This window comes from Symphalangus syndactylus, chromosome 11 (genome assembly GCF_028878055.3).
Source record: "Symphalangus syndactylus isolate Jambi chromosome 11, NHGRI_mSymSyn1-v2.1_pri, whole genome shotgun sequence".
Lineage (NCBI taxonomy): Eukaryota > Metazoa > Chordata > Mammalia > Primates > Hylobatidae > Symphalangus > Symphalangus syndactylus.
The window spans coordinates 106,476,218-106,498,245 of NC_072433.2; the positions used below are offsets into that span (position 1 = coordinate 106,476,218).

The 22,028-nt window shown below is 39.7% G+C and overlaps 1 protein-coding gene across 11 annotated transcripts in view; it reads left to right on the forward strand.

The window, feature by feature from the left end:
- TNFAIP8 (TNF alpha induced protein 8) overlaps positions 1 to 22,028 on the forward strand; it is a 123,601-nt gene that overhangs the window by 97,237 nt on the left and 4,336 nt on the right. Inside the window, exons 1-2 of one of the 11 annotated variants that reach the window (XM_063612947.1) lie at positions 17,729 to 17,787; positions 18,931 to 18,984. The exons of 9 other annotated variants lie outside the window; for them this stretch is intronic. In XM_063612947.1, coding sequence (XP_063469017.1) covers positions 18,945 to 18,984 — 40 coding nt within the window. In that variant the 5' untranslated portion in view covers positions 17,729 to 17,787; positions 18,931 to 18,944. Of the gene's footprint in view, positions 1 to 17,728; positions 17,788 to 18,930; positions 18,985 to 22,028 lie in introns of those variants that run through there. One more of the 11 variants, XM_063612946.1, reaches the window with a different exon arrangement.

Consider the following 22,028-nt stretch of genomic DNA (forward strand, 5'->3'; position numbering starts at 1 on the left):
CCCCTGCTATGCTGTAGATTGAGCTTGATAAAACTCTGGCCTTTTGAAAATACTGGAATCCTCTACCCTATACCTGTTCTAATAGGATGCTTTTAGGGAAAACAAAGGGAGCTGTTAACATAAGCCAAACTTTCTTTTTTTTTTTTTGAGAGGGAATCTTGCTGTGTTACCCAGGCTGGAGTGCGGTGGTGCAATCTTGGTTCACTGCAATCTCCGCCTACGAGGTTCAAGTGATTCTCCTCCCTCAGCCTCCCATATAAGTGGGATTATGGGCACCCATGACCATGCCCAGCTAATTTTTGTATTTTTATTAGAGATGGGATTTCACCATGTTGGCCAGACTGGTCTTGAACTCATGACCTCAAGTGATCCGCCTGCCTGGGCCTCCCAAAGTGCTGGGATTACAGGCATGAGCCACCGCACCTGGCCCAAACTTTCATTTAGTAAAATGATTCCCTGGTCTGAAACTGTAATTTCCTTTAGCTTCATAGTGCTCAAGACTCTTGGACCTCAGAGTGGCTGGTAAGCATCTTCTAGTTTTTATGATGATGGGCACATTGTAGGCAAACAGAAAATGCCTGATAACCAGTGAGGTGTGAGGACAGGCATATGGTTCAGAGTGTAAAATATTTTGCAGAATTAAAACTTATGCAGTTTTTCATGAGAGTCATAAGTCATCCATACATTGACATTTATTGTGCCTCTGGCCTCATTATCTGGTTTTTAGGTATAGGAGTGTGTTTTACTCAATAGGTAGTTGTATCATCCATGGTACCTGTCAAAACAGATCTGTCAAAACCACACCGGACGTTGATAATGTGTTGTGCATTTGGGGTGACCTTTAGGAAGGCTTCGTAGGACCTTTTTCTTGCTGGCTCCCTTTGAGCCAGTGTGAGTGATATTCCGTCTCCTAGGCTGTGTTTTGGATCACTGTGCTCAGGCCTAAACTCAGAACAGACAGACCCATGGGAGGGACTTAACCAGGTTTGTCTAGGCTGATGGAGGGCTCTAATGGGGTCACTTCTTACTCTTCTGAAAAGTGGTGGAAACTGAAATGAATTGTCTTTCAAATTTGGTCCAATCACACTTTATTGTCTGAAAACTTCTGGCACATCTTGTAGCAGCAATGGAAAAGGGAAGGTTTAGGTAACCCTTGTGTTTGAAATGCCTGCTTTTCTTTTTTTTATTATTTTTTAAATGGCTTTTTGTTTACTTTGCCACAGAAGCAGCTCTCTGTTTTAATTTGTTGGAATTTAACATCTTTGGAGTTCTTCCTGGGTTCTAGCCACTGGAACACAAATCAGTCCAGAAGCTTATTACTAGTTAACTCTAATTTAAAATAAAAATCAAATTTCAGCAGAAAGATTGGAGAAGAGAAAGGTATTACTTGATTGAGGAACAGAGAAACAATGCATGAATCCAGACATAAAACTCTTTGAGTTGAGTAAAGGAGGCTTTTAAACCCTAATTAATGCATTTAACGACTAAAATCCCAGCTTTTCCTGTGTTGAGTTTACACAGAGAAGTTAAAAAATAAATAGACTTCATCAGACTTTGACAGTAAATTAAAGACCCTTTATCTTCCTGCCTGGAAGTTCTATAAAATAATGGGTAATAAAGGCAAGCTATTGGTCAAAATGGTCTGAATTATGCCTGGAAAGAAAATCTTGCCTCTAAGAGCAGAAGGGTGCAAAACACCCTTGGGCCCAGAGACAAAGGAATAGCGGTTATTATGACCTTTACTGACCCAACATCAGTCTGCAGCCAGAGTTCCAAGCATCTTCTCTGCTATCCCTAAGGATTTAAAAATATATAAAAATGTTTCACATTCTTTACCCTCCATCAGAATGCAGTGAGCAGTAAGTCAGCTCAAGAAAACATGACCCAGTGCCTAACCCGTTGATACTTTATTAGATGCCATTAAAACTTTAGAGAGCTGGGAGATTATTAAGGCCTACATTTGGAACCTGGAATCTTTTCTTTTGGGAACCTGGAATCTCAACTCAAGGATTCTGTGGTTTCCTTTTTTTGCCTGTATGTAAGATTGCTCTATTTTGTGATAATGTAAACTTAATGGAAGAAAATTATTTCATAGACGCTAGACATTCAAGAATTAAATCTCCTTTTCATGTTAGCTAGTGTCAAAACATTTGTTCAAACATGGATTCTAAATTTTGGTGAGGTAGCATAAATGGTTTTATTTTATTCTGTAGATGTGAAAAAATATTTTATTTTGATTGATTAACAAGGAAGATATGACAGCATTCATTTTGAGTATTTGCTATAGAATATACCCTGCATTGGAATGTGGGTGGAGTCTGGCATTTGTGTATTTGTATGTCTCAAGGAAATAAAGGTACAGAGAAGCACTTGTTCATTGCCTATATAAAGACTAACTGTACTGCTGACAGCTTAAAAATACTGTATGACACTGCATTTCTTGTCCAGCAGTAGCATCTGTTTCCTTCATTCCGAAACCAACAAAAAACATTAAAGATGAATGCTGAAAATGTGATAGAAAAAGACCTTCCTTTTTGGCAAGTCCATTAACTGCCCTCACCATTCTTTTCAAAGCATAACTGCCAGACTGGATGGCATAAATTAAACAATTAACAGGATAGTAGTTCAAGGGGAAACTCTCCAGTTAGGGTAGATTTAATTTTCAGATTTGGAAAATGAATCAAATTACACATTCAAAAGACTTGATTCATTTTTTTCCCTAAGCATGTACTTTTTATAATATACATTGTCTAACATCTGAGAGATAAATTCAGTATTATTTTCCTAAGATACTTTCTGCCTTTTGTAGCAGTGAGAATACTAGAAATCAGCTGGGTGTGGTGGCTCACGCCTGTAGTCCTAGCACTTTAGGAGGCCAACATGAACGGATTACGTGAGTCCAAGAGTTCGAGACCAGCCTGAGCAACATGGCAAAACCCCATCTCAGCCGGGCGTGGTGGCTCACGCCTGTAATCCCAGCACTTTGGGAGGCCGAGGCGGGCGGACCACAAAGTCGGGGGATCTAGACCATCCTGGCTAACACAGTGAAACCCCGTCTCTGCTAAAAATACGAAAAATCAGCCGGGCGTGGTGGCAGGCGCCTATAGTCCCAGCTACTCAGGAGGCTGAGGCAGGAGAATGGCGTGAACCCGGGAGGCGGAGCTTACAGTGAGCCGAGATCGCGCCACGGCACTACAGCCTGGGTGACAGAGCAAGACTCTGTCTCAATAAAAAAAAAAAAAGAAAAACCCATCTCCACAAAAGAAAATTTTTAAAAATTAGCCAACTGTGGTGGCACACCTGTAGTACCAGCTACTCAGAAGGCTGAGGTGGATCACCTAAGCCTGGAAGACAGAGGTTGTGGTGAGCTGAGATCATGCCACTTCACTCCAGCTTAGCAACAGAGTGAGACCCTGTCTCAAAAAAAAAAAGAATACTAGAAATCATATCAAGAAGAAACTTTCAATAAAATAGGTTCTCTTTCTTCATAGAAATGATGTTTTAGAGTTTATTATTTATAAGAACTTAAATAAAATAACAGCTAGATATAATCAATAATATAATATTTTCCAAGAACAAAGACATGACCGTAAACCTTGCTAATCATTTGACTAAGTAAAATAAATTCCTAGCTTTGTAAAATGGACCCCACTATGTGTGCAGATTTTATAAATGCTCCAATCTTTTAGAAAAAGTAGCCCACATACCATAAAAATACAAATTGACCATTATAAATTGTATCTTAACATATTTTTTCAAAATTATGTTAGTGGCCAGGCACTACAGCTTATGCCTGTAATCCCAGCACTTTGGGAAGCCGAGGCAGGAGGATCATCTGAGGTCAGGAGTTCGAGACTGGACTGGTCAACATGGTGAAACCCCATCTTTCCTAAAATATACTAAAATTAGCCAGGCATGGTGGCACGCACCTGTAATCCCAGCTACTCGGGAGGCTGAGGCAGGAGAATCGCGTGAACCTTGGAGGCAGAGGTTGCAGTGAGCCAAGATGGCGCCACTGCACTCCAGCCTAGGCGAAAGATTGAGACTCCATCTCAAAAACAAAATAAAATAAATAATAAAGTATGTTAGTTAACACTGCATTTATTTTTTATGATCTTTGTCCTATATCTCTACCATGCTGACCTTGGTAGTGTGAATGGATTCTTCCTGGGCATGTATGACACCTGAAGTCATTACAGAAGGCACTCAGCCCCTTCATCCACCCCAGACACAAAGCCTAAAAACCATACCCAAACCCTTTTCAACAGCCTGCTGGTCACACTGACTTTCCTATAAGATAAAAACTGCCCTGTGTGGGATAGCTCTTGTTAGTACACCAAGAATGACTTCCCAATAGTAAAATTACTCTTACCCCAAAATGTAAGAGAGAGTGAAGAGATGCAGATATTTTCCCTATGTTAGGCACTTCATCTACTAAGACATTTTTCATTCAGTTCATTTAGAAGCTTGTTTGGAATTTTTAAAAAGTCACTTCAAAACTTTCCTCACTGGGATGTCAAGACAGGCATACAACAGGAAAGTGACTAGGGATAAGTTAATACTGGACCTTCATCAGAGGAGGAGTATGCAATGTGGAAGACTTGTTGCTGTTGTTTAGTTTTCAGTCTAGAGGAGTTAACATGCATACAAGAAAGTACATATTACATGGGGATTAGAGAGGTTTCAGAAGGGCTGTCTGTGGCTGAGATCTTTGAGGCAGAACTGTTGAGATGGAAGGGATTGGCATGAAGCTTTAGAAGACTGGATGTGTGGTTGTTTCCCAAATATGGTACGTATGCCACTGGTAGTACAGTGACTGATTTTAGGAGGTCCCAGGCATAGTGTTAAATCCTCTTCAATCATATCACAAGAAAATTAGTTCCTTTTCAGTGTCTTTGGAATCCTTGACATCATTCATGGAGAATGCCTGTGTTTTGGGCTGTGTGATCTCTGCCACCTCACACCAGCTTACCTCTTTTTGTGCCATGTAGGTAGATTGGGATTCATAGCCTTTGGCAGGCAACAATATCTGGCTAGAAACTAATAGTATTGGTGTTTTTTTCTCATTGAATTATTTCTTATGGTTTTAAATGTTTTTTAATAATTTTTAATGATATATTTAGGGGAGTATCCGTTTCCATTCACATAGTATATAGGGTTTCCTTTTATGTGAATTAGTTTTTTTTAATACAAATACATTAAGTAACCATAAGTTAAAGTAAGATACAGGTAGAGTATCCCTTATCCAAAATGCTTGGGACTGAAGTGTTTCAGATTTTGGATTTTTTTTTTTTTTTTTTTTCAGATTTTGGAATATTTGCGTTATACTTACGGTTGAGCATCCTATATCCGAAAATCTGAAATCTTTGAAATGCTCCAGTGAGCATTTTGTTTTAGTGAATGCCATATCAGCTCTCAAAAACTTTCCAATTTTGGGGTACTTTGGATTTCGGATTTTCAAATTTGAGATGCTCAACCTGTACCAATAGTAAATGGAAAACAAGGCAAATGGGTTAGGATGTTCCTCACGTAGATACAGCATGACTTTTCAGGGGAAGAGAGATTCCAGCAAAGATCCTGGGATGGAGAAGGTAACATTTTGAGAGAAAGGTGAGTAAGAAGTTGGCAGAAGCCCAGGGGGTCCTGTTGAAGAGTCAGAGTTGGACGCCTTCTAGCTCAGCTTGCTTGCCAGCGCAGGGAACAGAGGGCTGTAGCTCTTTGAATCTTACACTCAAGACTCTCTGCAAAGTGATTCAGAATGGTTTGAGCCCCTGATCATTTCAATGTGGTGTTGCTAGGGCATATCCCTATAGGAGCCAGGAAATTACCCAAGTGCTGGAATGGCCAGGGGGCTAATTGGAGAGGACCCTGTGTTTCCTACTCTCCTCCCTCAGTATCGCCAGGTCAGATTGTTTTCTGAGAAGCCAGAAATGTGAATTTTTATTGAAAGTTCCCAACTTCTATATTTTTTTTTTATTTTTTTGTTTTTTTTTATTTTTAGTTTTTATTTTTGTTTTTTTGTTTTTTTTTTTTTTACTAATTACAGAAATAGAACATTTTGGGGGCCAATTTTGGGGGTGATGGACACATCCTGGAGTTAGATAGTGGTAATAGTTGCACAACATTGTGAATATAGTAAAAACCACTGAACTGTAGATTTTTTAAATGCTTACAGTGGTAAATTTTATGTGATATGAATTTTATCTTAATTAGAAAAAGAAAAAAACACTGTTAGGGCCCAGCCAAAACATGTTGCCTGCCAAAAGTTTGTAAGCTTTGTTTCAAATGGAGGAATTGCTATTTGCTGCTTTTCATAATCCCAACAGAAAGCACCTTTCCACAGGGAAGCAAGTGATTGGGAATTAATGGGGGTCACGTTGTGATCCCTACATTAACCTCTAGGCCTCTGTTTTTCTTCCTGTGGTCTGCATGGCTTCTTCCATCTCTTAAAATAGGACCCATGATAGAAATGGTGAGATGTGGAGTGGTGGCCTTTCTTCTAGAGTAATGAGTGAGTGGGTGAAAAGACACAGCTACAAAAGGTGGGGGCTGCTCAAGTATTTTAGAGAAGAAATTTATTTTATTTTGCAACTACTTATAAAATTGATTGGTTGTGTTATGTTACTTGCCAAAGTTTATTTTACCCAGATACTAACCATTAGAGAAGTAATCCATCTTCAAGACAACAAGTTCGTATATTCTGGAAAACGTTTTTCAATTCTTACCAGGGAATGACCATAATGATCTTGTTAGTTATTTTCTTCAAGTGAAAAATGAGTTTAATATAGCAAGTATATGTCATCAACATCAAAGGATTATAATTATTTTAATAAAACAATTTGTCTTTATAACTTTTGGGAGGCCGTATTAAATTTTAAGTATAATTTTAAGTTTGCCAGTTTCAATAAAGGCAAAATGTACAATTTAGGATCTTAAAGTAAGGATTATATCCTTAGTTAATCTTCAGCTTTTTTTCTTTTGTAGCAAACTAGCAAAGAAAGGTAGAGTTTCTGCCTTTTTCTTATGACTTAAACCTAAAGAATATGCCTTTTTTAAAACCTTGAACCAACATTTGTACTAAAAACAATTATTATTTTTCAAAGTGTGGGTTATTCAGTAGTTTTTACCAGTTCCAAATGTTATCAGATGATTTTTTGGATGCCTGTCTTTAGCGATGAAATGACCCATTTAGAATAAACACTTTCCACCCAAAGAGCACTAAAATTAAAATGAAAAAAAAAAAAAAACTTTTTCTTTTTCTTTTTCTTTTTTCTTTTTCTTTTTTCTTTTTTTTTTTTTTTTTTTTTGAGTTGGAATCTTGCTCTCTATCCCAGGCTGGAGTGCAATGGTGCAGTCTCGACTCACTGCACCCTCCCTGTCCCGGGTTCAAGAGATTCTCCCACCTCAGCCTCCTGAGTAGCTGGGATTACAGGTATGCGCCACCACAGCTGGCTAATTTTTCTATTTTTAGTAGAGATGGGGTTTCGCCATGCTGGCCAGGCTGGTCTCAAACCGCTCTTGATAACCTCAGGTGATCCGCCCGCCTCAGCCTCCCAAAGTGCTGGGATTACAGGTGTGAGCCACTGCACCCGGCAAAAATAAACTTTTTCAAAAGGACTGCATTGGAATATTTATTTCGTATGTAAGAGTATTTGAAATATAATGAAATCTAATGTTACTTATTTGTAGCCTCTTATTTTGGTTGTTTTATAAAAATCAGTATTCATTCCCTTCCTGCCCCCCCCAGGTCTTTCTGCTTCCCCAGAAACAACCTGAGAATGCTTTTAATCCAGCAGATACATATTAAAGATGAATTGGGCATTTATTGCAAGGAATAAACAATAAATTGTAACCAATCACTAGGATTTATTTTCAGGGAGTATGGAAACAAAAGTATGATAAGCAGTTTCCAACAGCAGTTAGAGACAGGATAGAGCATTTCTGAATGGAATGGTCAATGAGGATTTCCTGATATTTGGAAGGTGATATTTCGGAGGGACTGTGGGAGACTTCACCAGCTCAAGACAGCTCCCCCTTGATTCCTTCATGCCTCTGCTCAAATGTCACCTTTTCAGAAAGGCCTTCCCCAAGTACATCAAGTACCCTAGATAAAATAACATAGTTCCCCCTCCCATACACACATTTCATTTTTCTTTTAGCCTATATTGCTGCTTGACATATTTATATATGTTTGTTTGTTTGTTTATATATTAGTGTCCTTCTAGAATCTGTGCTTCCTGAGAGTAGGCACTTTGCCTGGCAGACAACAGTTGCTTAATAAAAATGTGTTGAATGAGGCCGGGCGTGGTGGCTCATCCAGTAATCCAGCACTTTGGGAGGCCAAGACAGGAGGATTGCTTGAGGCCAGGAGTTTGAGACCAGCCTGGGCAACGCAGTGAGATCGTGTCTCTACCAGAAAATACAAAGATTAACCAAGCATAGTGGCATGCACATGTGGTCCCAGCTACTCAGGAGGCTGAGGTGAAAGGATCACTTGAGCTTAGGAGGTCAGAGTGACATTGCACTCCAGCCTGGGCAACAGAGTGAGACCCTGTCTCAAATAAATAATTAAATAAGAAGTAAAAAAAAATAAAAAATAAAAATGTGTTGGAGAAAGAATGAGGGAATGAATGGCGGAAAGTTTTTCTGCCATAAGGCTCTTGACTGTGTAGAGCTCCAAACTGGTATGGAGAATCCACGTTCAGTTTTCTCCTGGGATCATTATAAATTTGTCAAATTTACCACCGCTCTGTGACTTAGTTGACACATTCTATAGAAATAAGGAGATTTTGGTACTCAAATGTAGCTTCGTGAAGTCTATGAACAAGTGTTATGAAAACAAACCATGATCACTCTTAACCTTCCCACCACTTCACATTGCAAACCCCTCCTTAGAACCTCACATAAGTTGTGTTTAAATTATTTCACAAATCCATAGACCCCACATATGCCCCTCAGTTTCCAACATACAGGTACACTGCTGGGCCAGATTTTTAATTCCTGACTACCCAGTAGGAGTTGTTCCATTGAAATATAATCACATTTATTTCTGTAAGGCAGTGATTACCTACGCAAGTGCCTGCAGAACCCAGGAAATGAACAGAAATGTGTAGATGGCCAGGAGGGACGTGGTAAGCTGGAAAGGGTTGTCTTCTAAAGGAGGCAGCCATAATTTAGCTCAAATCCATTGTTGTCATGTGAGGACGTGGGTCCATTTGGTCAGATCTGATTGTTCAGAGAAAATCAGACACACACATGTTGAGGCTAAATTTCCCAATTTTCTAACATGGACCACTAATCCTAAAATACAATCCTGGATGGGCCAAATAATATGATATCCAGGTTACAACTTCTGCAAGGCATCCTGATCTAAATAAAAAAGGGATGCCTGAGCATGCAGAGAGGAAAGGTTAGAATGAGGGGTAACAACCACTTCACAGAGAACATAAATGCTGTGCTGGTGGTGAGCAACACTGCTTCTATAGAACTCTGGGTTTTTTTCCCTAGACTTTCAGAGCTTCAGAGTGTCTGGATATTTAAAATGAGATGGTTTACATTAAAGCCTAGCAAATTCCGTCTTACTCTTTGCTTACCTTTAACTGGATCTAGCCTCCCGACATTAACATGGCTATAAAATGCCTAAGAACATTTGGATACAGTTATTGAGGAAAAATTGTGACAAGAATGTTGAGAGGTTGTGCCAAGATGCATATTTGAGAGATGCCCTAGCCAAGGCCAAGAGGTTACTGCTCCTAAAATATTCAAACAGATGGGTGTGGGATCTTTGCATGGAAGATTCCAGAACATTTGCTGTAAGGATTGAGTTAACTAAATATGGTCACTTCTCCAAACAAAAGTAGCTGGTTATTCTGTATGTTTTGGCAAAGGGCAGGGAAGAAAAGCAATAGATTAAAAAAAAGAAAACTCATTTCTTTTACACAGGTTCCTCCCCTTTAAAGCAAAAAGTGGCTGGGCGGAGTGGTTCACGCCTGTAATCCCAGTGCTTTGGGAGGCTGAGACAGGAGGATCACTTGAGCCCAGGAGTTTGAGACCAGCCTGGCCAACATAGTGATAACTCATCTCTACAAAGAGATCCTGGCATGGTGGTGTGCGCCTGTAATCCTGGCTACTCAGGAGGCTAAGGTGGAGGATCTCTTGAGCCCAGGAGTTCAAGGTTGCAGTGAGTTACGATCTCGCTACTGCACTCTAACCTGGGTGACAGAGTGAGACATTGTCTTTTAAAAATAAATAAAATGAAAGATAGTTTGTATTCATATTTAGAGTTATGTGTTTATTCATGGAGTACAAATAAATTCATTTATTAAGCTCTAAATAGAAGAAATTGAATTGATTTCCTGATACACCTTCATGAATTGCTGTAAAAGAGAGTGAAGGGTTCCATGGAGGCAGATTAGAGCATAGGGTTTAGTGCACCCCATGCTAGCTGGAGGGCATGTGTTAAGCACTTTGAAGAATACAGAGTTGAAAAGGCGTGTACCTGTACCTTACTTGTCAAGGATCCTAAATAGATAAGAGAGGAATTTAACTTGCTCACAAGACAGAAAAGCAGGTTAGGAGAGATTTATTCTGGCCATTGGATTTGGAAAAGCCTTTTGGAAGGGGCGGCATTTACATTGAGCTTTACGGGATCAATAGCACTCTTTCAGGCAGAGGTGGAGGGGGAAGGTGAAGGCAGATATACAGCTTTTCTTTAGTTTCTGTTCCCTGATGTGTTTGACCTGTGCTCCTTCATTTTATTTTATTTGTTTTATTTTTATTTGATTTGATTTGAGACAGGGTCTCATGTGTCACTCAGGCTGGAGTGGAGTGGCGTGATCTGAGCTCACTGCAACCTCAACCTCCCAGGCTTGAGCAATCCTCCCAGCCCAGCCTCTTGAGTAGCTGGGACCACAGGCATACACCACAACACCTGGGTAATTTTTTTGTATTTTTAGTAGAGATGGGGTCTCTCCATGTTGGCCAGGCTGGTCTCAAACTCCTGACTTCATGTCCACCTCGGCCTCCCAAAGTGCTGGGATTATAGGCATGAGCCGCTGTGGCCGGCCTGTGCTCCTTCTTTTTAGTTCGAGGAGTTGCTTTATCTGGGGGAGCAGGCAGGCTCTAAGAAGTGGGATTCTGCAGCTGGCCAGCAGCCTCATGGCATTTGGTAGGCAATTTATAAACAATGAACATTATCCTAATTTCACTTTTCTTATAGAGCAGCTGTGTGCTATAGTAAGAAGTAATGGGCCTCAGCTCTGCCACTATTTATGTACCCTTAGATAAGTCACTTGACTTCTGAGCCTCACTTCTCTTTATCTGGGTCCCCCAGGGTTAAGTAATAACAGGACCAAACCAGAAACACATTTGAAAGTGTTAGTGAAAATATCTTGCAAACTGTAGAGTGCTATATAAAAATCAACTGTAAGTTTTCTTGTCTTTGTTATGTGGCCAGGGGCAACCTGATGAAACCAGAAAGGGTGTGTTGACCATTGATGCCAGCCGTGGGTCTAGTTCAGTAACTTCACTCTAGTGTGCTGGATTTTGAAATGTTACTGGTTTTCTAAGCCCTGCATGAATATAAATATTCATCAATAGTCAGGGCCTCTGGCAGGATGGAAGAATTTAGGGATGGAAAAGTGTAGAAAATCACAGAGCTGTTTAGAAGATATTCCTCTACATTCTGGTAGATGATTGGATTATATCAACAGTGGAAAGGTTTCATGTCTTCAAGAAAATATGTAAATAAATCCAGCTTAATTGAAAAGTCTTTAGAAAGACTAATGTATCCTAATTCAACATAACAAATCAGGAAGATTCAATTAATTTAAAAAGACAAAGGATAGTTCACTAAGTTCAATTTTGTATAAACAATTGTAGGATATTTTAATTTAATTTCAAACCCATTTTGTAGCCTAGTGGTAGTTAGGCTCTGTTCAAACTTTGGTTTACAGTATAATCTAGAATGGACTAACTTTTCTATTCTCTTGGATACTTTGGCAAATTTTTTTAAATGTTTAATATAGTAAGCTCTGTTTAGAAAACATTTTATCTGGATTCCTTGCACAAGCTGACATCTGTATTTTTGTGGAAAAAAATCTTGAGAGGGAATTAAATCTGTCCATAGGCTACTCACAGCATGCCTTTATAGCCAGAGTACGTCTGAAAATTTTAAGTACAGCATTCTAGGAGTACAGCTCAGAGCAGGCGTGTTCTAACTTTACTATATATCAGAATCAGGTAGGGTGCTTCCTACAAATGCTGGCTCTCAGACTGCAATCCTGGAGATTCTGATTCAGTTGGTTTAGCCATTTCTAAGAGGCCTCAGGCACTTCTGTGGTGGATGGCCCATGACACTAAGAATTCTTCCTCAGATACCTGCTATATCTATCCTCTCCCTGCTAAACAAAGCCTTCTTGAAAACCAAGTATTGGCTGGGTGCCATGGTTCACGCCTGTAATCCCAGCACTTTTGAGAGGAAAAGGATGGCAGATGCTTGAGCTCAGGGATTCAAGACCATCCTAGACAACATGTTGAAACCCTGTCTCTACCCAAAAAATACAAAAAATTAGCCAAGCATGGTGGTGTGCCTGTAGTTCCAGTTGCTCAGGAGGCTGAGGTGAGAGGATTACCTGAGCCCAGGAAGTTGAGGCTGCATTGAGCCGTGATCACACCACTGCACTCTAGCTTGGGTGAAAGAGCAAGACCCTGTCTCAAAAAATAAAAAATGAAAATAAAAATAACAGAGTACAGAGACTATATACCACAGTATAGAGGCCATTCCCCTGTCACCTTTTCCTAGGATGTAGTAAGAAGGTCCACTCCTGTGAGCAGTCCCAGGGTCCCGGGCAAGATTTCTTGGTTATACTTCCAATAAGGGTGGCACTTTGGCCAGAGGAGTTTTACCAGGGACAGGGTGGCCAATATGGTGAAACCCCATCTCTACTAAAAATACAAAATTAGCCGGGCACCTGTAGTCCCAGCTACTTGGAAGGCTGAGGCGGGAGAATCGCTTGAACCTGGGAGGTGGAGGTTGCATTGAGCCAAGATCACACCATTGTACTCCAGCCTGCGAGACTCCATCTCAAAAAAAATTAAAAGACACCAAACAAAAAACGGAGTACCTTTGTAGTATTTCCTGGGTCTTAACAAGCTATATATAATGTTTCAATTTTTTCTAAAATCCATATGACACACATACATCCTTAGGTTTCTGACATACAGGTACACTGATGAACAAAATTTTTTAATTCCTAATTGGCCAGTAGGAATTCCACAGATGTGCTCTGGAATACAATCATATTTATTTCTGTAAGGCAGAATCTTCTTTTTCTTCGAGGTCAATCTCCTTTTGTGAAACTTCCCTCAAACCTTACCTCCCTGTATCACCCCATCAGCAAAAACTAATGTTTCCACTCTTTGCTACCATTGCATTTTTACATGTTCCCTTACACAATTTATGGTGTGTTCTGCCTAGCAGTGTACTCATCTATCCCCGGACCAGTCCCTGGGAGTCTGAGTGGAGAGGAGGGCTAGTGTTATTTATCTTTGAAACCACAGTATCTTATACATTATACACACTCAACAAAAGTTTTTGTTGACTGACTCATGTCTTTGGGTTTATGTTCTCTCTTTTCCCCATACTCCTTTCCCAAGACCTGATCATAAGACCTGTGGCATCCTATACCAGCAGAACGTTTACAGTATCTACCATAATGATAATAATAATAATGATAATAATAATTGCTTACATCAGTTGACCCAATTATTTTATATTTGGTGCTGTTCTAAGCACTTTATATGGGTTACTTTCATTTAATCCTCTTGGTAGTCCCATTTGCAGATGAGGAAACTGGGGCATAGAGAGGTTAGATAATTTGCTTCAGGCACATGGGCACTCAGTAGCAGGGCAAGGCCCCGACCCAGTCTGACTCTAGAGCTGGTGCTTGCACTTACCATAATGCCTGGGTTTACCCGACTGCCTGTCTTGTACTCCCCTATTTGCATCTGATAATTGTGAATTCATTCCAGAGGAATACCAAGAAGCCTAGTTCATTTGTTAGCCAATTATTTTCACTGACTTTATCCTTCAAATCTGTTGTGGTATCCTTTGTGAAATTAATTTGCAAAACTTGGGTAAGCAAAGTTAAAGTGGTTCTTTATTGCACTAATCCTCAAAGCCTTTAGTGTTATTAAAGCATTTTGTGCATCTTCAAAGGGGACCTTTGTGTACATTGTTTCCCAAACTTATTTAACTAGAGATAATTTTTCCCCCATAAGACTCCTTTAGCTTATTGAAGAATTAGGGTTTTTGTTTTTTTAACGTAGTTTGTAAGAGAAGCTAGCTAATGCCCTTGGGCGGTTCCCAAGAAATTTCTCAGGTCTTGTACATTTAGGTAAATCCTTATTTTTGATGCTTTCTTATTTAGTCTTAAATAGGGTGACCACTTACATTCTGGGTCAGTCACAGATCTGTTGTCATGGTGTAATTACTAACAGCACTGTTTCCAAAAGTATTCCCTTTGGATGATAAATTATCTAATCACTATAATCATAATACCTGCCCCCCAACCATTAAATAAAGACCTACTTTACATACTTGCTACCTTCTCATCACTTATTGAAGGACTCTTACTGATAGTGTGTGTGGGAACAAAGGTCATAGCCCATATTTCTCCAGCATTTTACCATTTTATGTCATAGTTTTATGTGGAATTATGGACACATATACAGTTTATATTCTTTCATCACTCAAAAGTTGCATTTCTTAAGAATTGCAAGCCTCCAAGACTTCTTTGCACTGCTCAGTATCTATTCATGTATTTGCTTAGTTATGAAGGGAGAAAAAAAACAAATCTAAGTTGTCTCTTGGAAGCAAGGGCAAGGGTTGAGGGTCAGAACTGCAGTGGGTGGCAAAGATGAGAAAGAGCTTTTCCATTCTATATATTCTGACTTTGGAACAATGTAAGTATATTGTCATTTTAGGTTATATTTTAAAATGTTTATAAACTGCTCAGGTTCTTCCCTGGAAGCTATTTCAAGCTCAGCTGGGTTGATCTTCCTTATGGTCTGTTTCTTCCCTGCAGGGAGACCTGGTCCCTTTCTTTTCTTTCATCTTACTTCACTTAGCTAGACATATTAGATCTTCCTATACTTTCAAGAAGAAGCTTTTCTTAAGCTCATGTATTATAATGTAACGGCTTAGAGTTGGACATATCTGAGTTCAAGTTAATCTCTGCCACTTACTATATGACCTTGAGATAGTAACTTAATTTCTCTGGGCCTCAGTCACCTAATTTGTGAAATGATTATAATAATAACCTCCTTCCTAGGGTTGCCGTAAAGCTTCAGTAAGATAACGCGGCCCGGCACGGTGGCTCACGCCTGTATTCCTAGCACTTTGGGAGACCGAGGCGGGTGGATCACCTGAAGTCAGGAGTTCAAGACCAGCCTGACAAACATGGAAAAACCCCATCTCTACTAAAAATACAAAAATTAGCTGGGCGTGGTGGCATATGCCTATAATGCCAGCTACTTGGGAGACTGAGGCAGGAGAATCGCTTGAAGCCGGGGAGTGGAGTTTGCACTGAGCCGAGATTGTGCCACTTCACTCCAGCCTGGGCAAAAGAGCGAAACTCCATTTTAAAAAAATAAAAATAAATAAAAAAATAAGATAACACAAGTTCTAGGCGGTTCCAGGAATAATGTAGTACAAATTCAAAAAATGGGGTCTGCTGTTATTATTGTTATCACTGTAATCGTTATTGCCTAGGGCAGCCAATGAGTCTTGTGGATATAAACCTCTGGCTCTGACTTTGGGTAACCACAAAATTCATTTCCCATAACCTCTATCCTAATATTTTTGAGACTGACAGTCTTTGAGGTCCAACCATACTGCCTTATACTAACATCACCAAACTTTCTTCCGTTCCTGGTATCAGAAACCTAGAAGCAGCAAGGATATTTTGTCAGAGTTTATGCCATAAAGAAAGTATCACATGATTCCTGGGGCAAATTGATAGAAAAAGAGCAGAGATGGGGTCTGATACAAAGTTAGAGGAGTTGAAACTCAGGAAATGACATTTTCAAAATTGTCACAAAACTAAGCCACAGGAATAAAAGATACACAGTTGAACTCAAAATCATGATGAAGAGATTCCAGAATTAAAGCCTGATATCACAGAGGGAAAGGCTTCATCCTGTTTTCTTCAAGGCATGATTTTTCCTGTACACGAATTTGGCAAATAGGGGATGTAAGGAGAAATAGCCTAGTATACTGCTGCATCTTTTTAGATTTATAAGTCATTAAATCTCATTTAAGCCACACCAACTTGAAATGACCTCCAGTGCAGAAGATGAGAAAACTGTGTTTCAAATAAATTAAATTGCACCCAAGTTTACAACCTGGGACTCTTGACTTTGAGCCTTTTGTTTCCATCCATGCTGTTCTTACTTGGCTTCACGCCCTGCTGTTGGGTTTCTGGTTCTCTGGGAGGCTTCGGAAACTGCGTAAGGGTGCTGTGACTTCTGAAGTGACCTTGTCAGCCCCTGTGGCTTTAACTGTGGGTTTTCACTTTGGCTTTATTTTTGGCCCATCACCTTTGCATCTTGCTGCTGTTGCACAGCTTTTCATGAATGTTGACTAGGCTTCTCCTCTTATCTTGTAGTAGGCTCTCATTCTGTTCGTGATAGGCCAGTTTTCTCTAGGTAGAATACCCCTATCTTAACTATCAGAGTCCTCGTAGTACTAAATCTATTGCTAACAAGAAAGTAAGCACTTTAAAAAAGAGAAATTCCCTTCTAAAGAAACTTTTTAATATGTTATATATTTTAAATGTCATTATGAAGGAGAAAATGTAATTCCTTATTAACAGAACTATGTGAGGTCTCTGTTTTCACCCAGCCATCTGACATTTTGCATTTCTCAGTTCATGATACTACCAGAAGGAATTAATTTTGACCAAATGTGATTCTGTACTAAAGAGCATCAGAGTGTATTTGAAGTTCAATTTGTTGTGTTCTTTAACCTATGAAGAAGGCTCTTCTGTGGCAGGGATTGTGTGAAACACATCTGTGTGGTCCATGTCCATTTATCTCTGGAACAACTCCAAAAAGTGGGGATCATTATACTCATCTTACAGATGAGGAAGCCGAGTCTCAGTAATATCCCTGAGCAGTATGGCAGTTCATGGAACCATTAGCTACAGAGTATTTGGACTTTTATAAGTATACTCTAGTTTTCCAGGACCCTTGGGAAATAAGTTGCCACAGAAAAAGAACACTAGTAGATTAAAGGTTCATACTGCAATATTTTTTTTAAAAATGTTTTTGGTGGAAAACATTCTAATATGTGTTACAGGGTATGTTTTTTAAGAGGATAAACTCATGACTCTCATATAAATACAAATTGCATATATTGAAGATTTTACTTAACTCATTTATCAATGAGGGAACCAGTAAGCTCTTACATTTGGTTCAAAGGAGAATCTTAAGAGCAGGCAAACAAGAAAATCAGGAATCAGTTGCAGCTCCACTGGACACGTTTTATTTGCTTCTGTATGTAGAAGAGCCATTTGCCATATTATCAGTTTTCTACAATTTACAGAGTAATAAAATAGCTAAGCAAAGGACAATAAAGTGAATCTGGAAGAGTGTGTTAGACAATTCCTAATACTCCCTTCAAAAGAACCCAGTGTTTTTTGTTTTTGTTTTTGTTTTTGCAGGGGAGGAGCGTTTCAAAGTCACCATTTTCTCTGAGATGTCTTCTTTACTATGTTGCCTTTTAAGGTTAGCATGTATTTTTCTGCAGTATAAGACACAGGGTGAATGACTTAGCTTGCCACTGTGACGGTGCCTGTCACTGGTTCTTAACCACTTGGGGGGATGTGCATATACCCCAAAATGTGCATTCCATATCAGGTTAAGGACTTGAGATGTAATGATTCTCCCAAGACTATGTTCTATGTGACAGCCTCCATCTGTGTGGCATAAGGCCAATTTTGAGATTAAGGTGCCTGGCACTTGTCTTCTCTCTCTGGATGATAAGATTGCCTCCAGTTTGCTGCCATGGTCGTTGCTTCTGACCTTCCAGGGCAGCCCCCTTTAGATCATATCTGTGCTGCTTCTACTGGGGCTCCCTCCCTCCTTCTCTCCCTCCCTCTTTCCTTCATTCCTTCCTTCTCCCTCTCTCTTTCCTTCTGTTGTTTCTTCTCTATGCTGTTGAATTTCTGACTTTGGGATTTTGAGTATGAAAGCTGGTGACACTGACACATCACTAGCCACTCCGAGCGTTTGTTGCTTTTCTCGGGAGCACTGCCAAATCTCCATGTAGGGAGGTCAACTCTTAGCCTGCTGACTTCTTATGACAGGGTTTGTGGTTCGTTCTGGCCACTTTCTTATCACCAAAGCTGACCTTTTACTAAGTCCCATTAGATTTAGAATTATTTAGATGCAAAAGAGCTAAGGTTTTATATATTTATTTAAAGAACTTTTATTAACAGACAACAGCCAGACATGCTTTCCAAATTATTATCTTTTCTATCCTTCCTAATATTGGACCACTGGATCGAATTTTAACTAGGCAAGAATTTGCAATGTATGTACATCTGTTGTCATCACCGTTAAAGAGTCCCAAGTATAATAGATTTGAGGGGAAAAAATTATGCATTTACTGGTAAGACTGTAAAGAAAATGATTTGAGTACTTTACTGTAATAGAAAATTCTGAGTGGGAGTAGTTATGTTATGGGGCATTTTTGTTAATTTTCATTAAACTATAGGTATTCATTAATATCAAAGACTTTTCTCTTTTTTCCTTCTGAGCACATTTTTTCTTGCATATTTGGGTCAGTATATTTTTACCATATTTATCTCTAACTTTATAATTTTGATGCTAAAGGCAGAATTCCCTAAATATCACTTTGCCTTACAGCAAATGTTGCTGAAATGGCCAAGGGAGGAGATACAGAGACAGAGAGGGAGGGAGGTAAGATAAGTAATGTAAAATAACATTTAAACCCTATTTCTAGAAAACAATCTTAAACAGTTTTAATGTGGTGGTAATGCTTTCTATGTTTTTTTAAATACAGCATTATTCTTCATTAATGAACAATTTATATGTCTGTTTCCAAACACAAGTGAATTCATCTTAAGAGGCAAAAAACTTAATGAATATTTTCAGCTCTTTCTCCTTGGGGAACATCTCCTGTTTACATCTTTTTTTTTTTTTTTTTTTGGAGACAGAGTCTCGCTCTGTCACCCAGGTTGGAGTGCAGTGGCAGGATCTCGGCTCACTGCAAGCTCCGCCTCCCGGGTTCACGCCATTCTCCTGCCTCAGCCTCTCCGAGTAGCTGGGACTACAGGCGCCCGCCACCACGCCCGGCTAATTTTTTGTATTTTTAGTAGAGACGGGATTTCACCGTGGTCTCGATCTCCTGATCTCGTGATCCGCCCGCCTCGGCCTCCCAAAGTGCTGGGATTACAAGTGTAAGCCACTGCACCCGGCCCCTGTTTACATCTTAGTTGCTTCCCAGGACATGCCTTAGGTCTGTCCCTCTGGCACATGTTTAAACATAGATCCAGCCAGAAGTAGAGGTGCGCCTGTGTTTAATCTCTTGCTACAGTTCAAGTCAGAACTACACCTTGCTTTTACTCTAAATATTTGCATTATTGTCCTTGGATATTTTCCCATTGTGCACAACAAATCTCTCCTTTTTAAAAGAAATGGTTGATGACAGTAAGAGAAATCATACTCTGGAGCGCCCTTAGAGGGAAGAAAAACCACATGTTTGGTGAAGTAAAACACCTGTTTCTCTACCTTTTACTACAACAAACAAAAACATCCACTAATGTATTTACAACTCTAATTTTACAGGCCAACATGTTTTCATAGGGAAGTATTTAAGTATATTGTGGATGAGATGGGGGAAATGGATTTCTGCTTCTGGACCAGCCACTCTCTGGGCCTGCAAGATGACACAGTGAACATGATACACAGAATCTTTGCTCTCAGAGTTTAAATCCTAGTAGGGAGAGGCAGACAATAAAAATGTAGGCAAATGATGAGGATTTAAGGAACAAGGAGGTGTGATAGTTAGCAAAGAACTTAAGTGAAGTATCTTTTTTTGTTTTTTTGAGACAGGGTCTTGCTGTGCCGCCCAGGCTGGAGTACAGTGGCGTGATTATAGCTCACTGCAGCTCTGTAGCCTTGAACTCCTGGGCTCAGACAGTCCTCCCACGTCAGCCTCCTGAGTAAATAGGACTACATGCCCAGCTAAATTTTTTTTAAGTTTTCTTGTAGAGACAGGGTCTTGCTATGTTGCCCAGGCTGGTCTTGAACTCCTGGGCTCAAGTGATCCTCCCACCTTATCCTCCTGAAGTGCTGGGATTACAGGTGTGAGCCACTGCGCCTGGCCCCATTTGCAAATTTCATTTCTTGAAACTCTGGCTGGTATGTGAAAAGAGATGGAAAGGGGTTTGGATTAGGCTGCTGTCCATGGAGATGGAGGGAAATGAATAGAATTCAGAGAAATGCAGGAGGAAGGTGGAATGGAAAGAACTTAGTAATGGACTGAGTGAGGGAGAGAATGGTCTGGTGGATGATCCACAGGTCTCTGATTTGAGCAAAAGGTTGGAAGGGATGCTATTAATTGAGATCATAAAGAGTGAAAGAGGAGCACTTAGTAGGGAGGCGGGAGAGAATCAAAGATCAGTTTTGCATATGATACATTTGAGATGTCTGCAAAATAGCCAAGGAAAAGAAAAATCTTGAATGCACTTACAAAATGAGTCCGGAAAAGAGGTCAAGGCTGAGTTATAGCTATGGGAGTCATTGGCACATAGGTGGGATCTGAAGCCGTGGGAGTGGATGAGATCACACAGGGGTGAGGATAGACTGAAGGAGAAAAACTTGGTCCAGGACTAGCTCTGAGATACACCAGACTTTTAAGGGATCTGGTAGCGCATGTGGAACTGAAAATGAGCCTGAACAGGAATGGCTAACCAGCAGTTAATTTGCAAGAAAAAGAAACATACTTCATGAGCACAGACCACACATCGCTGGCCAACGACTCTCAGCCACAAGCCCCAGTTGGCTCCAAAAAAGCTTTCTCTAATGCTGGAAAATAAATCTACTCATGCATGTCTTCTTGGTGGAGCGGGAGAAAGAGCTTCAGATGGTGGAGGGGGACAAGGAGCTTCAACCTCATTTAAAAAGACGACTTCACTGGAATAACCCAAAGATTAAAAGGAAAGTGTGACCCAGCTGCTGTGTTTCTGGAGCGGGGTTTGAAGTTCCTCTAGGACAAATACAAAAGCCTCAGAGATCAACTTCTCTATCTTGATTCATACTTGATTACCAGTATATGGGGAATGATCTTGCTTAGTTGGCAGTAGATTTGCCTTTTACACACTCTGTTGCAGGAAGTTGAAGTGCTGTATCATACAGTTTTTGTTTTCCATGTTTGAAGTTAAATGGGATATTGAGATTTAATCAGAAAAGTAGCTGAGAAGAGGTGCAAACATGAAAGTCCAGCCTTGGATAAATGAGAAATCTTATGAATACCTCTCCCTCTGGTTTCAATATTTCACAACTTAAAAGTACTTCCAACTGATAGGCTTGTAGTAAATCCCAGGTAAGATATTTGTAGACTGTGCCATGTTCTAAAACATTAAAAACACAGTAACATTTCAACTTTATATGAAATATATTACTGAAATCCTAGTTATTTGCTGAGTAGCTGAAAATGGTTGGGTATCCCTAGATAAATCAAGTTTATTGATTTTTTTCGAGGTCTATATCAGGAATTCTAAGATGAAATGTGGTCCCTGGTTTTAATGTGATACTGTTAGCTACGTAGATGCCATTTCTTTTGACATAAATTCTTCAGTGTAAATTAATCTTTATACTCTTTTGCAAATCATTGAAGAATAAGAATAGAAATAGACTTCTGCTTAAATGATAAAAACATAAAACATTAAATGATGGAAACTTCTACATAAAGTTGGCTGTTTCTCACACATTTTCACTTT